The 16,377-nt window shown below is 37.7% G+C and overlaps 3 protein-coding genes across 4 annotated transcripts; 2 read left to right on the top strand and 1 right to left on the bottom strand.

Annotated features, from left to right (window-relative positions):
- Positions 1-1,249: 1,249 nt before the first annotated feature.
- Positions 1,250-2,176, bottom strand: LOC141019788 (hemoglobin subunit alpha-A). Its single transcript, XM_073494795.1, has 3 exons — positions 2,006-2,176; positions 1,680-1,887; positions 1,250-1,488 (listed from the first exon to the last, which is right to left on the bottom strand). Exons 1-3 carry the CDS (start codon positions 2,098-2,100, stop codon positions 1,360-1,362), a joined length of 432 nt encoding a protein of 143 aa, XP_073350896.1. The 5' UTR covers positions 2,101-2,176; the 3' UTR covers positions 1,250-1,359.
- A 1,553-nt stretch (positions 2,177-3,729) lies between these two features.
- On the top strand, positions 3,730-4,603 carry LOC141019787 (hemoglobin subunit beta-like). Its single transcript, XM_073494794.1, has 3 exons — positions 3,730-3,939; positions 4,052-4,274; positions 4,367-4,603. Exons 1-3 carry the CDS (start codon positions 3,848-3,850, stop codon positions 4,496-4,498), a joined length of 447 nt encoding a protein of 148 aa, XP_073350895.1. The 5' UTR covers positions 3,730-3,847; the 3' UTR covers positions 4,499-4,603.
- Positions 4,604-6,132: 1,529 nt separating this feature from the next.
- Positions 6,133-16,229, top strand: nprl3 (NPR3-like, GATOR1 complex subunit). 2 transcript variants are annotated; one of them, XM_073495101.1, is made up of 14 exons: positions 6,133-6,536; positions 7,256-7,325; positions 8,066-8,104; positions 8,858-8,990; positions 10,059-10,133; positions 11,322-11,475; positions 11,617-11,698; positions 11,807-11,944; positions 12,856-13,012; positions 13,394-13,500; positions 13,777-13,906; positions 14,467-14,656; positions 14,752-14,944; positions 15,832-16,229. In XM_073495101.1, exons 1-14 carry the CDS (start codon positions 6,341-6,343, stop codon positions 15,995-15,997), a joined length of 1,830 nt encoding a protein of 609 aa, XP_073351202.1. In that variant the 5' UTR covers positions 6,133-6,340; the 3' UTR covers positions 15,998-16,229. The 2 variants fall into 2 exon arrangements, with proteins under 2 accessions (XP_073351202.1, XP_073351203.1); XM_073495102.1 differs by lacking the exon at positions 8,066-8,104.
- Positions 16,230-16,377: the final 148 nt, after the last annotated feature.

Raw genomic sequence — 16,377 nt, 5'->3', positions numbered from 1 at the left:
ATGTCGTGGTTAAAGTCCTTAGGTCTCTCAGGGTCCCTCAGCGTGTTGGCCAGACTCCTGAAATAGAGAAAACACATTTATCTTAAAATCATATTTGATATGTACAAAAACCTTTTTCCTTTGCTGTGATCACATAAAACATGTATATTAATATTCAAAGTTCAGAGAGCATATTTACACTTGGGTTGAATTAGCTGAAACCAAATAGATGGGAGAAAAATCTGACAATTAGTGATGCAAGCTGAGAAAGAGCCAAATACACCACACTCGTTGTTAAAATTATCTCAAGTAATCTTATTGATATTTCTGTTATCTAGTCTTTATTCGCATGTGTTTGGTATTGAGGTAATCAAAACTAACAGAGAGTAATCAAGTTGCATTACTTTATTACTGTGATACCTCGATTACTTTCCTGACTACATGTTTTAACAGATAATAAGTAACTGTATTGGAACACATTTTTAAAGTTTTAAAGTAACCCTCCAAACCCTGCGTAAGTAAACCAAATGTATTCAGTCCTGAGAACATTTGGTGCTTTATAGATGAATAATAAGATTTTAAAGTCTATCTTTGTACACAAAGGGAGTTATTGCAGTGATTTAGAGACACACACACTGAACCCATTCTGTGCAGACTTCAACAAGGCTGCATAGTGTGTGTATAAACTACTTTTGCTGCTCAAAATGACTTTCTATCTGACTGCCTCGTGGCATTAGGCAGCACTTCCAGCTATATTTCATATCAGCTGCTGCCACTTAACGTTATAAATCTCTGCTGCAGCCTCAGTCTCTCGCAGAGCTGCTGTAAGTGTTCATTAGTGTGATAAGAGAGGACAGAGAGGCGTCATGCTAACTTTATCAGACTTTATTAAACACAACACATGGGCCAACACAGTGCGCTGACCAGTTAATAAAGGCAGCCGAGCCGCTGGTTACATGTTTCCCCAACACCCAGTGCATCTGCAACAACTGGTTTCATGCCTGCACAAAGAATACATTTATCCAAAACGACTTTACCGAAACTTGCAACTTGTTTCGATATTATCATCATCATTATTGCATGAGTAGTATAACTCTAATTCTCAAAATCTGTTACCTCAGAAGCAATAATAATCAAATAATATTTCATATACGTCTAAAGAGTTTACTTTTTTTTTGTTTTAAAATGTGTATGTACCAAGATGTGTCAAAGGTAGCATATGTTGTGCAGCGGATGATTTGACTAAAAAGAAGAGACGGACATCTGAACATTTTATATTTATTCATTTTATTCATCAAGCCCTTCCTTTTAAAGGGACGTTGACATTGTTAGGGACGTCATGCCGCATGTATGCAGTCGATGCTCTTGGATCGGTGGAGTTTAGCGGTATCTCTCGGCCAGAGCCAAAGCCAAGTTCTGCAGGAACTTGTCAACGGAGAGGTGGACCTCCGGAGTGAAGTCCTGGGGGAAGTACATGGCACAAACCAGCACGATGTTGTGGGCCAGAATCTGCAGTGGGAGAGACACATACATTCAAGTCAGCAACAAAGAAAAAAAAACGATAACTTATAGTTATGACATCAATTCACATTTTTAAGTTTATTATAGAAAACGAATGTAGTAATGCTCTTTAAAACATTTGGGTATATTTTCATACAGCTTTCACACCGCTGTATTGATCGTTCGTGCAGGGAGCTTACCCTGAAGTTGGCAGGATCCACTCTGAGCTTGAAGGCGTGCAGATCGCTGAGGTTGGACAGACCACCAACAAGGTCATCGATCTTTCCCACGGCATCTCCAATGGCGGCCATGATGGTAGCTCCGTGCTTTTTCACCTGTGAGGAATTAGGACCCAGATCAGACCAGTGGGAAAAATAGGCCTTGGTCTGCGGGTACACACACAGCATCCTGTCGAACAATGAAGTAAAGAAGAATTAATGACAGTAGCTTAATAGCATGTACATTTAAAAGCAATGACAGAATAAAACAATTACAATAAAATAATAATAAATGGGTAAAAACGTACCTGCCCAGAGCCTCAGCGCCTATGTCAGCGCTCTTCGGGGAAACTTTTTCCCAGATGGACTTTACGATGTTCTTGTCTTTGCCAGAGAGACTCATGACTGCCTTTTTCTTCAAGTTTTCTGAAGTGAAAGAAAATGATCGCACATGAAGATGCTGATTAACGGCGTTTTTTATATCAAACCAAACTGCACCACACCCCAGTATCAAATCCAAACCACACCTCCATGAAAGAAATTGCCAAAATGTTTCCAAGACTGTTTTTGAGATAAAAGTAACCACTCCCTTCTCTCAAATTTTATGAGTCAATAATTTTACACAGTAACAATTAAAATATCATGGCTTTGAATTCGTCTGCAGGTATACACTGAAATATACTACAAAACTTCTTCATTGGAGAGGTTGCACTAAATGGACAGCGTGGACAGCCCTGCAGAATAATTTAATAATTATAAATAATGATATTTTTGTCTTCTTATGATATTTGAAAATGTAAACCAACTGGGTAAACTTGAGAAAGTCCAATAAGCTGACCATACTAAGCTAAAACAACAACTGTTAATTCACACTGACAAACTTTTCTGTCCTTCCCAGTTTGAGATTTCACATTTAAAAAAACTTGGCGGTTCTTCTGCATTGGCACAAAGAGAACAGAGCAAACTGTCCACCTTGACATAAATAAAATCTACATCGAAGAAGGTTTGAGCTGAATTCAACAACCTTCATCATGGTCAGCAATGGTTATGTTATATAAACTAAAAGCCTTGACTTATCTCAACAGGTGTTAAGGCGTACAGCAAGTTTCTATCATATGTTTTCTTCAAGCTATTAAAATAAAGTTTTGAATCTCAAACAATGCATGCGGGGAAGTCTAAACTGCTGATAAATTTTCCTTGGACACTTGAATTGCTGAGTTTATTATCCTCTGTTTGGTTCATTTGTAAAACTCATAATTTCAGTCAGACGACTTCAAGTTAACTTGACTCAGTTTTAAGCACTGAATTGGCTTGACATAAAATCTAGATGTTTTTAATATAATTAACTTGAAATAGATAAAACGTGTTTTATTAAAAAAGTTAATGAGAAAAGATAGTTGATTTTTTATTAAATTCCTGCCAGATGTTTTTGACGTTCTGATGAAAAAAATGTGCAAACATCTTATGACATGTGCCTAAACCCTGAAATACCTCAATCAGACGGCTATTACAAACGTTTCCATCAGAGCTAAGGCAGCAGGTTTTCAAAGAAACATTAGACAAATGATTTTAAACGTGGCAATGTGCAAACTGCGCGAACGTTGTCACAAAATACAACCTGATATGACGAAGGCATGTATTTTAAAAGGACTGTGTTACAACAGTGCTTGTGGTGGACATTTTACATTGAAGTGTTTTATAAGGTGTTATTTCAATATAATGAAGGGTAAAGAATAGCCAAAGACAACTGGGATTTTACAATTTATCACTATATGTAAATGCAATTAACCGAAAGACGCTCTTCAAAGATTTTGCAACCTTTAATTCTGCTCCTGAGAGCTAATCAGACATATTAAGAAACTTAATCTTTAATTGGTTAATCAAATATCCAATTAGTTTATATAATCTAAATATTTTATTGAAATTAAATTAAGTTGTATAACAACATCAAAAATGGCAAAGATCCTATCTTACTCATCATGGAACAAGCCAATATTTCGTCGTCACCGGTCCAATCAGATGCTTCCAGGGCTGAGAGGTGTGGCATTGAGTAATTAATAAAAACCTCCCAAAGACTGGTATTTGCACAAGGGTTGTGATCAACATTTTCTTAAAATAAAAAAAAACCTTGAGAAAACCTTCACGTCAACATGGTCGAGTGGACAGATGCTGAGCGTAGTGCCATCAAAACCCTGTGGGGAAAGATCGATGTGGCTGAAATCGGACCCCAGGCTCTGACCAGGTAAACCTCTTTTTTTAATTTTTAATTTTTAATTTTTAATAATTATTAGTAGTTTTCGGATCATGGCTGTGCTGGTTTATGTATGTGACCTTTATGATCCATGTCATTCCAGGCTTATGATCGTGTATCCATGGACTCAAAGACACTTCTCAGGCTTCGGCAACATTTCCACCAACGCCGCCATCCTCGGAAACCAGAAGGTGGCCGAGCACGGCAGGACAGTGATGGGTGGGCTGGACAGAGCTGTGCAGAACCTGGACGACATCAAGAATGCATACACCTTGCTGAGCCAGAAGCACTCTGAGCAAATCCATGTGGATCCTGATAACTTCAGGGTATGTCACGCTCTCTAAACCCCTCTTCATGCATGTATCTGGTGTTTACTCCTCCTTACTAATGTAACTGTCAATCATTGTTCTCATTTTAGCTTCTTGCTGAATGCTTCAGTATTTGCGTGGGTATCAAGTTTGGCCCCAAAGTCTTCAACGCCAATGTCCAGGAAGCCTGGCAGAAGTTCCTGGCTGTGGTCGTCAATGCTCTGGGCAGACAGTACCACTGAGGCTCTGGAGTGACAGTTCACATTCAAATCATGTGAAGCAGTTCTGCAAGCGTTTCCAAAATTGCTGTTGCCAAAAGCACCAAATAAAACTTGGATTTAATCACATCTCTCTGTCTGTTATCATTTGAAAAAGTATTTTAATTAGCTATTATTTATTTCCTTCCTATTATTTATTTTATTTCCTTAGGCCTTATGCAAATAGCCAACAAATAAACAACTAGGCTATAATGGCCAGATACACTGATGCATGATTATCGGGTTGACTGCTCCATTATAAAGTCTATACAACTTGAGTTCAAATATATGAACACAATGTGAACAGGGGGCTTTTGATCTCATCTTTAAATCAAGAAATCATGATCAGGTCTTAATCCATACAACACAAGAACTCAAAAGTTATAAAATATGTAAATTAATACTTAAATAAAAGGTTATCCTAGAAAGACAGCCTTGGATAGTGTGATTTTACAGCTGCACCTGACAGGCAAATGATTGTAAGGTGTTTTACAGTTTGAGAAGATGCACCTCATAATTGAGCTTGTCAGGGTAACTTCAATAATCTGCTGACTTTGTCAAGGAAGTTACTTTTGCCGCTTACTCTGGCTTCATAAAATGTGCAATTTGATATAAATGGGTGCGGTCATCTGAAACTAATGATAACAGTGCATAAAAAAAAATGCGTCTGTGGGCGACAATTTGTGCAACTGCCATCAACTTATGATAGCATAGTGACTGAACATCGTGTTTTATTATAATTGTATTGAATTTAATTCATGTATAGGTTTACCGTGTGGCTCAAATGAAGCATAAAGCAATGTTGTACATGCTCTGCATTTAAAAAAAATATTTATTTTTTTCTAAAACATGTCATCACTTTGGAGTAGCTGGAAGGGACATGCACAATACAGTATTCATCATTTTATTTTATTTTAATCAATTTTGTTTTTCTTTTCTTTTAACTCTGCAGCAGCCTGTGTTATTGACCTAATGTTTTTGTTACATGGGTTGTGTGGTGCAGCTTTAAGTAGCCCAATCCACTGACTGAACACAAGAGTTCCCAGTGGCTACTGGTAATGACATGGTTAAAATAAAATTGTTAGTTTCGAGAATGAATGGAGTGAATTTGTTAACCTTGCTTTGTGAAGCACTGTAGATAGTCCCGATATTTATTTGTTTCTGGGATTTAATAATAATAATAATAATAATAATAATAATAATAATAATAATGCCTCCAAGCTTCAACGGCTAATGCGCCATCTAGCGGTTGTAATGTAACATGGAAAATATTTATCAGAGAGGTTCAATATCCTCTGGCTCTTTTTAGAATTAAGCTTCAAGAGCATATTTGAATTGATGAACACTTTCAGTGTAAAACGGCCAGATACACTTATGGTAAACTATAAATAACAATAGTAATTAGGAATTTGTTGTCAGATTCGGACATAGAAAATTAGATATTAACATTATATTAATATAATATATATTTTGTCATATTAATATGTAAAGATGGCTCATTTAAATATCTCTGGTACAGAGGAAAGCACTGTTTATTGTTTAAGCGGGGTGGGGAGGGTCATCACCGTCGTCTCTGTTTCAGCCGAACACATTTCAAAGTGACACAAAACAATCGCAGCAGTCCATGGACGTAGAGAGGACGAACTGGTCAGGCCTCCGAATTAAAACCATTTAGACTGTAATTTGTCGGGGGTCGGTGTATTGTGTATGGCAGACATCAACAACAACAAGCTACAAGCTAATGCTCGTTGTTTGGTCGTAGCTGCAGCTCTCGACCGACTTTGTTGTGACGCAGCTAACGTGTAGCTAGTTAGCTAGAATGCTAATATGATGTTCAACCCATTTGCCGGGTTACCAGATGACCGAAAACCCATGTACAGTCAGTCACAAAACAGCGTGTACAAAAGTGGCGATAAAACGAGCCCTATTAGCGTCATACTGGTCAGCTCTGGCAGCAGAGGGAACAGACTACTGTTTCGATACCCTTTCCAGAAAGTGGCAGAGTGTCCGTCATCTCTTGCAGGTAGGCGTAGCATTATGTTAGCATTCATTCACCAGAGAGTCACAGTCCAGCAGCTACTGCTAACGTCAGTTGCTCTTTATTAAGGGAAACCATACCTTCAAGGTCTCAATTTCACTTAATTACATGTATACAAAGCAACAAACATCTCCCAATATATTGCAGTCCAATACAGTGACGTTAGCCAAGCAATAGGTTTTACCTCGCTAATGCTTCAGCTACAGGTTTCGTTTATAAGGCCCACTTGTGACAGTTGTTCCTCTTTCTGAAGAGCCCAGTTCTGTTTTTTTGCACTTGTTTTGATTGATTGAGCTTAAATTGACACACTGTAAGATGATGAATCTGATGTAACTGTGGTGTAGTTGGAATTTCATATACTTTTTATATTTTCCACAACTTGAGAATCCTTTATATAAGTTAGCTATCAGGGCGATATGATGTATGGCAAATTGACAGATCCCTAAAATGGCAAAAATATGTCTAAAATGACGAGTCAAACACTGAGCCTCAATGGCCACAAGTAGACCCTCACTAACAGAGAAAAAGACTGTCATCAACAACAAACTTTGGCCTTATAGTGCATAACATAACACTTCTCAGACACATTCAGAATTCAGATTGTTGTTTTTTGGCTTTTAATGGAGCTGAATAATGTGTGTGTGTGTGTGTGTTTTAACTGGCATCAATAATCATGGGAACTTACTCTTATTTCTATCCACAAGCCAAACAACGAAGTCCATATGCACTGAACACAACTGGGGATGGTCTTGAGGATCAGGATGGAGATTCAAGGTATTGTTTGGTCTTCATTTGATATTACCGGGTTTATAAATTCTTTATAGGGAAGATCTGCATGAGCCACTTACTTTCATTAGGTTTTTCCTCCCTATTATGTTGGATATTATTTTATTTTTTGTCAAAGACCATACCGTATTTTTCCAAGAGGAATTGAGGAGTGTTAAATGCTTATTTTAACCAATGTGGTTGCGGTGTAATAAAGTTCTCAAAATTAAATTAAAAGACAAAACAAAACACTCACCATATGTCTAAATGTCCTTTCAAATTTGACCAAATCCCAGCTGCTGTTTCGTTATCTGAAGTGGTAATAAAAACAAGTCTATCAATCTCCACTTCAGGTGACTTTATTTTTTGTTGCCTCTAGTTGTGAGAAACCGGGGCACGGATTGTTTCTACATGCTTTAAATAAACAAGTTCACACGATGTATTGTTAAACCAAATGATACTTTTTCAAAGTCCAAGAAGCAAGAAGCTGTCAATCATAGAAAAATTGTAGGATTACAAACAGGAATTGCTCATAAAGATCAAAACAGGATGATGTAACACAATAACATTAAGGTTTATCAGGGTAAACTGGAAATTTGTATAAATCAAACCAGCATTTTCCCATCACAGTATCACATGTTTGTTGGGGTTGTTTTGATGTCCATTTTATGCATTCAGCCCAACTGTGTGTTGCATTTTCCTTTTTGTTTGCTTTTTTCTTCTTTTTTATGGCCCAATTCCCATTTCAGAGAACAATCTCCACTAACTGACGAACAGTTGGTAGCAGGGTAAGACCAAATCATTCTAAACCACCTTTCCTTCGCTTAGATCACCCCTGTCTTTTTTTTATACCCTTCTTTCCTATTTTGTGTCCTATATGGATCCCCAACCCTAATTTCAGTAAAATCCTTGTAAATTAGTAGCAGATCCAGTGAATCAGTGCTTTGGTGAAAGCGGGATTTCAGCTCTGCTCCCCTCTTTACTGTATCCATTTTTGAAAAAAATCCAACATCTTAAAACTATAATTAAATATTTAATTCACATTGATTATATTAGTCCTCGCATGTAGACACAGCTTTACAAAAAAATGCAAATCAAATGCAAACTACAATAAAGCAACGACTCAACATTCTTTTTTTCAAATTGTGTTGATGGGGTAAGTCTATAGTGTGTTTAATTTTTCCTGGAAGTTAACGTCTTGATTTTTATCCCTTTGATTGCAGCATGAGTTACTTAAGTCCAACCAGCATGAGTCTTTCACATTTTTCATTCATACAGCGACTTCACTGTTTCTGCGAGGAGGTCTCTTCCTCTTTTCTCCTCTCCAGTAGCCACACAAGCTTTTTCATTTACACTCTCATTGTTCAATTACATTACAGGCAGATGCATCTGATTAACGCAACCCCTCTTAAAGACAGGAATGTGAAAAATATAAACAGAGCTAATTTGAACTCTCTTACTTGTCCCAGTTGTGTCTGTGCTGTAACCTCTCATCCCACCCTGCCCACTTTTCTTATTGAGTCTGCTCTTCCTTCTTAAAGGTTCTCTGACATCATCCTTGCCACCATCCTGGCCACCAAATCTGACATCTGCGGAAAGAAGTTTGAGCTGAAGATAGACAACGTTCGATTTGTGGGTCACCCTACTCTCCTTCAGCATCCTCCCATCATTCAGGTAAGGAGCAACATGTTATATCATAACGCAAATGTTGTCTTTACCTACTTTAAAGGATTTATTACAGTAAAGTCATGTAGTTTTATGAACTTACCAGACTGTTCTACTTGTTCTAACACTTGCCCTTTACCCACCTAGTCATTATATCCACATTATTGATGATCATTTATCAAAAATGTCATTGGGAAATACAGCCTAAAAATATTGCAATGCTATTTTAAAGCCATATGACCCTGGGATACCTGTGATTAAAAATACCAGTTAAAAGGTGAACAGTGCTATCTTGAATTATGATGTCACCAGTGTCTAAGTCCATTTCTCATTTCACAATAGCCCTCTAAATGTAGGTAAACTTTGACAGATTAGTCTTAACTTTAGCAGTGCCCCCTACTGACAGTTTTTTGTCTGATGAGTCACCAAACCTGTAGCCAAGATGAAGATATTTCACAGGGGGTGGAGACAATTATAAGAACATGTAAACCACAATGTAATCCAAAAATGTTCTATTCTGTTTATAATAATAATAAACATAAGTGTTTCTGTTGAAATATCAGGAACAACTTACATTAAACTGTAATGCAATACAACAACCCCTACTGTGCATTAAATATTTCCTTTTCCTGTTTTTAAAGACTGCATTAAGGTAAAATAATTTGTTTTAGTGAACTTTCTAGACGTTCTACTTGTTCTAATACTTGCCTTTGCTCATTTAGTCATTATATCCACATTACTGGTGATTATTTATCAAAACTCTTATTGTGTTAATATTTTGTCAATTTACCAAAAGTCATATGTACAGTATTGTTGCAATATTGATATCGAGGTATTTGGTCAACAGTATTGTGATAATTGATTTTTTCGTGCAGTCCTAACATTTATGACATGCTTTTGAGGAGATTCCAAAATTTTGAGATATATATAGTTTTTTGCAATATACCCTCAAAATATCACAATATTATGTTAAGGGCATATCGCCCAGTCTCAATTCAGTTGTTTTTATTGTGCTATGTTTGTGAGCTGTTTTAACTAATTAAAAAAAACTTTAAAATTGTTCCTCTGTCTGTGCAGGTTTCTAAGACAGATCCTTCACCCAAGAGAGAAATGCCTACGATGATCTTGTTTAATGTGGTGTTTGCACTAAGGGTATGGAAATCTTTTAATCTACATTGTAATTGAAATGATTGCCTTTTGCATATAAATGGTAATAATAATATTAGAAATTAACCTGATATCTTTATTTAATGATGGCAGAATTAAGTCGGCTGGCTTTGGGTGGGACTGTTGTGTTCAGTTAATCAGTGTGTTCTGTGAATGGGAGGGGTTGTGTGTGAGTGATAATATTCCAGTATACACTATCTGTGACGAAGTCAGAGTGAGGATAGGTCAATTTATTATGCTTAGTCATGCTACAAGGCGCAGTCTGTTCCTGCCCATGCTGAGTCACTGTGTGCAGTAAGTCCCTGTACAGCTGAGATGGGGTGAGAAGTGCTAAGTCATGTTTTGCCAATGATATCTGCCCAGCAACTGTGGTATCTGTACCCTGGAAGTTGCCATAAAAATAACAGTTATTATGAATTATTTCAGTTTCTATTCAGAATGGTGGTTTATTTGTGTATATTATCATTTTTTTCATGATATTTAACCACTGGTTTTTTAAAATCAAATTCCCATTCAAATTTGTACACCAGTAAATTACTTACATTGTTCTTCATGTTCATTCGTATAGATTGGCTTTGACTTTGCAAGAAAATTATGGCAACTGATCTGCTGAATAGCAAGAGGTGATGCAAGCTAGTGATCAATCATTTTATAGTTATTTGTCCACTCTTATAAACATACCTGAGAAAAACAGAATATAACACACAGTATAACACCACACCATCATTCAAGTTTGGAAATACTACAGAGATGAGACAAAACCTATTCAACAAGTGGCAGTAGTACAAGTGAAAATAATAAACTGCCAAATCTGTCAATTAACTTTAGCTAAACATTTTAAAACCATTTAGAAAATAAGCATTCTGTAGTAAATATGTAGTTAGATATTTAGCATTAGTGTAATTTTAATTATGTGTTACATGCATATATTTTAATGTTTAACTCATTTTCAAGTGTGTCACGTGGTAAGATCTTTGACTCACATAAGGAGTGCATTTAAATAATAAAGGCATATATTTTTAACAGGCTGATAGTCTTTGACAGGAATGATAACTGAGCTACAAATGAAAGCACTGATGTTGTAAATGCAGTGTAATAGGTAATAGCTGTGCAATTTTATGTCAAAATGACACTTTTTTTTAAGTGTCTTTCCCTTGTCTTTGTTTTCTACAGGCGAATGCTGACCCATCTGTCATCAGCTGCATGCACAACTTGTCACGTCGCATCGCAATAGCCCTACAGCACGAGGAGCGACGCTGCCAGTACCTGACCAGAGAGGCCAAACTGATGCTGGCTGTCCAGGAAGAGATTACTACCATGACTGAGAGTAAGACACTCTCAGATCTCTAGAACACATATTTATTATTAAAACTAGTAGCTTGACAGTACACATAAGATTGTGATGATGTTTTATACTTGAAATTTGACAGTATATTGTTACTATGTTTTCTGTTTTTCCTGATCTAAGCGGATGGAAGCCCTCAGTCCCCATTTAGACAAATTCTCCCCAAATGTAAACTGGCCAGAGACTTGAAGGAGGCTTATGACAGGTGTGTGATTAAACACATTACAAACTGTTATTATTGTTTTCTTTATCCCTTTCTTTTACCAGGCAGAATGTATACTGTTCATACAGTTAATCATGTATGTTTTTGCAGTCTTTGTACAAATGGTGTGGTGCGACTACATATTAACAACTGGCTCGAGGTGAGCTTCTGTTTGCCACACAAGATCCACAGAATTGGTGGCAACCATATCCCCCCTGAGGCATTAGAGCGCAGCCTAAAGGCTATAAGGTTTGTTTTAAACTATTCTGTAAAGTATTTATTTATTTATTTTTTACCTTTAATGTCCTGTACTTAAATATAACATTTTATTTCACTAGCAGTCTACCAGGAGAGTTTACAAGTTATCACAAAGGGCAGACACCCGCTTCTACACTGTTCTATGTGGGTGGAAACATTATAAAGTACATTTCTGGCAACATCCCAACCAGCAGTCGTTGACTGTTACAGTTACTTGGCACCATCTCAAAGCATAAACACATGTAGGGAGTGTTGTCACACATGTTATTACAGATAAGGTGTTTTAAAAGGATATTCAGATATCACATATAAATTGTAACATTTTAAGAAGACTATTTTAGAAATTTATCACAATTACTATTAGTTGTTAATATATGTTCCTCCTTTTCTGCCCACAAATGCAACACATCTTTGGGATAGAAGCAAAATTAGACTCAACAGCTTGACTTGCTTAACACAAAGTCTTAGATCCTGAAAACTGACTGTCTAAACACCATCAGTTTAACTGTCTTTAACAGCTGATTAAGGCCTGTGTATTTTGTGAGTTTTGGTACTGACTCAATATTTAAAACATGTAAAGAAACCATAAAAGGTTTTCTATGGATCATACTGCCACCTATTGTTACTTCAGCATAATTACACCAGAGTTGTGATCAACGTGTACCTCTCCTTTTTTTTTACTTTTGAGGCTGAACAAAATATGCAATGAAATTAGTTCAAGCCCATTTAAGCAATGAAATTGTAACAGCTGTGTCAAAGGTTGATTTGATTTTTGATTTTTCAGAGGGGTTTGTTTGTGCTCTCGGATACACATAGTTACATGGATACACAAGGCAGTGTTTACCTCTAAAGATGAGTTCTGTTGATTTAGAGACCATATCATATGTCGTTTGATCCTCCAGACCCTACCATGCCCTGCTGCTGCTGGAAAGTGAGAAGGCACTGCTGAGTCAGCTCCCTCTGGACTGCTCGCCTGCGATGGTGCGTCTCATCAAAACCTGCTCAGCTGTGAAAAACCTGCAGCAGCTCGCACAGGATGCTGACCTGGCCTTACTTCAGGTGCAGAACAGTCACACTGCCTGCATCACAACATCAGATGCCATTCTCTGAATTCAAAAGGCTTTTATCTTAAATATTTGTAACTCTTTTTCATTATTATAGAAAATAATGTATAAGTGCATACAGTTATTAAGCTCATTCAGCAACCCTTTTTAAATACAGTTCACAAAAGAAAATTACTTTGACAGACAAGTATTGTGTTGATGGTGTCTTACTGCCATCTAGTGGACAATATATGTACATTTCAAGGCCAATATGAGACTACACAAGTCTGAGTAGTACACAATGTTCTTGTATATTTCTTTTGCAGTTGGTTTTCAGTTGCAAAGCATTTTGTCGTTTAGATAATTTATATTATTTGCAAATCGTTTTCCCTCTCAGATCTTTCAAATTGCTGCTCACTTGGTTTATTGGGGCAAAGCCATCATCATCTACCCACTGTGTGAGAACAACGTCTACATGCTGTCTCCTCATGCCAACATCTGCCTGTGAGTGTTGTGATGTAAACCATTCGGCTGCACTGAATACTGTAAAGCTAATGAACCATAATATTGCTAAGCAGAGCAGCCATTGACTCACATATACAGGACTTGAAAACACTGCTTTACTGTTATTAAATTAAGATTTCTAAAGCCTGCATTTTTTAAACAACCCTAAAGTTAGTTATGAAAGAATTGGCAGCACTTTTCATAGCCTTTTCCTTTCTTTCTAAAAAGCTGTGTAAATGGAAAACTCAAATATGTATCCCATCTGTTCTTGGATAGATACTCACCTTTGGCTGAGCAGTTTGCCCAGCAGTTTCCCGGTCATGATCTGCCATCCATGTTAGCCAAGTTTTCACTGCCTGTCTCTCTGGCCGAGTTCAGAAACCCACTGGAAGCTCCTGCACAGGAGGTAGGACTATTGTACAGTTAAAAATACACAGCAAAGCCACATGCAAACCACATGAACACACTAACCATATATGTACCTTAAGCTAGTCCGTCTTAAAATCTTTTTTATAGTAATATTGTAAATGCCTGTAATAAATAACATTTAACAAATTAGTTTTCTTCTAAAAAGATTACTTGGAAACGAGAGTAATTATGAAAAGCATGTCTTTAATAAGTACCTGACTGTGGCATTACAGTTTCCCTATTACTGTAAATTAAGATGCTGTATTGTAAGGTCAGAACCATCCTGTGTTCTCCTTTGACCCGTCTTGTTTTGGCAGAGATGCTTGAGCGTTGGTGATGAATTATAAATATTGGAGGGACATCAGCTTCAGCGTCTGCAGCCTCCATTTTTTATGAGAACAAGATCAGAGCCGTGGCTCGTTCTTTTGGTTCTATTTTGAGCTTGAATGCTACTCACAGCTGATTTTAAACTTATTTGACCTGGTTAAGGTCATGAGTGTGTTCAGCTTCATTTTTTAAACCCTGTGCTTTGCTGTATGCTGCTCTGCTAATGACCAGGCCCAGCTGATCCAGATGGTGGTGTGGATGCTACAGCGCCGCCTGCTGATCCAGCTGCACACTTATGTCTGCCTGTTGGTACCGCCCAGCGAGGACGAGCCCGGGTTGAGGGATGAAGACCCTCCACTGGCTGCCCGAGTGGGAGGCCGCAGTCTCAGCACCCCTAGCGCTCTCAGCTTTGGTTCCCCAAGTATGTCCTCACTCAGCGCTCAGCTCTGCTCAACACCTAGAGGTATTACAGGGTAATAGATCATCTTTGATAATCTGTCTGCTTCCTGTGTGTAGCTAGCAGTGATGACATGACCCTCACCAGTCCCAGTATGGACAACTCCAGTGCAGAGTTACTGCCTGGTGGAGACTCTCCGCTCAACAAGAGGATGACAGAGACGCTACTCGCTAGCCTGTCAGAGCACGAGAGGCAGGTTATTCTGAACATCCCAGCTGCACAGAATCCAGAAGATCTGCGGATGTTTGCCAGGTAATTAAACTTGCCTATAACAGAAGCCAAGGGTATATTTCTTAGTGCATTAAACATTTCTCATTTCATGCCTTTATTTCTCTACTGTCTGCTTTTAGACAGATTAAAGGTCCCTTTACACCATGTAATTTAGAGTGTTCAGAGATGAAAATTGAGAATTAAGAGTGAAAAATTGTAAAATCTTTAGATTATACTGTGTCCACAGATGGCAAATTTGGTGACCAAAGACAGCCTGTGTCACAAAACACATGACTACAAACTAATCGGTCATAATACGACATGAAATGATGCACAATACTCTCGCCAGTGTGCCATTTTGGAAGAGCCAATTTTGAAAGGGCAAAGTTGTTGAGACTGACATAAAACTATGACTATAGTTCATTATTTTGCTTTATTTTCAAAACATAAGAGTGTGGCAGATGCTATGCACATATCTATGACATCTCTACTCTCACATACTTTTTCCTGTTTACATCATAGAATTACAATTCACCACGCAATCATTGCACAATCTGACATGCCTCAAATTGATATCCTACACTCTGACACAAATTGCAACCAAGATTTTATTAGACCCATCTTGAACAGTATGACTTGCAATAACCTTAATTGATGTTGTTACTTTCTGCAGGCGCCTTAACAGCTGGAATAAGTTTTAGTGGCCCATGATGTTATAAATCAAGTCTCTTAGAAAATTGGAAGATATTTGTGCATTGGTTTGTAAACTAAAGTTATTTTAATTGCAGGCATAAAATATTGGGAAATTTAATTTGAAAATTTTCTCTGGAGCGTTGACTCTTGTGGCATGGTTGATTTACACAGCTAGTGATTCAGTGAAATTCAGGCTCTCAACCCATTTTTCTGTGTGTTATGTTGACTGCTTCCAGGCTGCTTCACTATTTCCGGGGACATCACCACCTGGAAGAGATTATGTACAATGAGAACATGAGGCGCTCGCAACTCAAGACGCTGTTTGACAAGTTCCGCAGTGTCCTTGTGGTGACCAACCATGAGGATCCCATTATTTCAATCTTCCAGTCACCCATGGAGTAGTGGCACAGAGACGGTATCAGCTCTCACCAACTGGAAAACATGTCAGATTGAGAGCAGTTAATAGCCTGCTGTGCTCACAGCTAAGTGCTATTGCTCAACGACGGCATTTTAGGATGAACTGACACAATGATTGCATTAACGTGTGCAGATTTACAAATGTAGAAAGTGTTTTTTTTCCCTTTATGAGCCAATGTTTGTTTACAATATTAAATTATTTTGTACATACCAGTCACACCTTGAGTGTTTACTCTGGATATTGGGAAGATTGGTGTTTGGGGGCTTAACTTCATCTTCCTCTATCCCAGATGTATTAGATCAACTGTGCTCACCACCAAAGGGCACACTGAGTAATGATCATTCCAGACCTCCAGCTACCTCTC

This window comes from Pagrus major, chromosome 23 (assembly GCF_040436345.1).
Source record: "Pagrus major chromosome 23, Pma_NU_1.0".
NCBI classification, from domain to species: domain Eukaryota; kingdom Metazoa; phylum Chordata; class Actinopteri; order Spariformes; family Sparidae; genus Pagrus; species Pagrus major.
The sequence above is the reverse complement of the archived record's forward strand: the minus strand, read 5'-3'. Positions and strand labels throughout refer to the sequence as shown.

Excerpts from the sequence above, each read along its gene's own strand:
- LOC141019788 (XM_073494795.1), bottom strand. The coding sequence starts at position 2,100 with ATGAGTCTCTCTGGCAAAGACAAGAACATCGTAAAGTCCATCTGGGAA. Across the intron at positions 1,888-2,005 it reads GGCGCTGAGGCTCTGGGCAG|GATGCTGTGTGTGTACCCGC; the intron begins GTACGTTTTTAC and ends ATTGTTCGACAG. Across the intron at positions 1,489-1,679 it reads TGGATCCTGCCAACTTCAGG|ATTCTGGCCCACAACATCGT; the intron begins GTAAGCTCCCTG and ends CTCCCACTGCAG.
- nprl3 (XM_073495101.1), top strand. The coding sequence starts at position 6,341 with ATGATGTTCAACCCATTTGCCGGGTTACCAGATGACCGAAAACCCATG. Across the intron at positions 8,105-8,857 it reads GACGAACAGTTGGTAGCAGG|GTTCTCTGACATCATCCTTG; the intron begins GTAAGACCAAAT and ends TCCTTCTTAAAG. Across the intron at positions 13,501-13,776 it reads CCTCATGCCAACATCTGCCT|ATACTCACCTTTGGCTGAGC; the intron begins GTGAGTGTTGTG and ends GTTCTTGGATAG.
- LOC141019787 (XM_073494794.1), top strand. The coding sequence starts at position 3,848 with ATGGTCGAGTGGACAGATGCTGAGCGTAGTGCCATCAAAACCCTGTGG. Across the intron at positions 3,940-4,051 it reads GGACCCCAGGCTCTGACCAG|GCTTATGATCGTGTATCCAT; the intron begins GTAAACCTCTTT and ends ATGTCATTCCAG. Across the intron at positions 4,275-4,366 it reads TGGATCCTGATAACTTCAGG|CTTCTTGCTGAATGCTTCAG; the intron begins GTATGTCACGCT and ends TTCTCATTTTAG.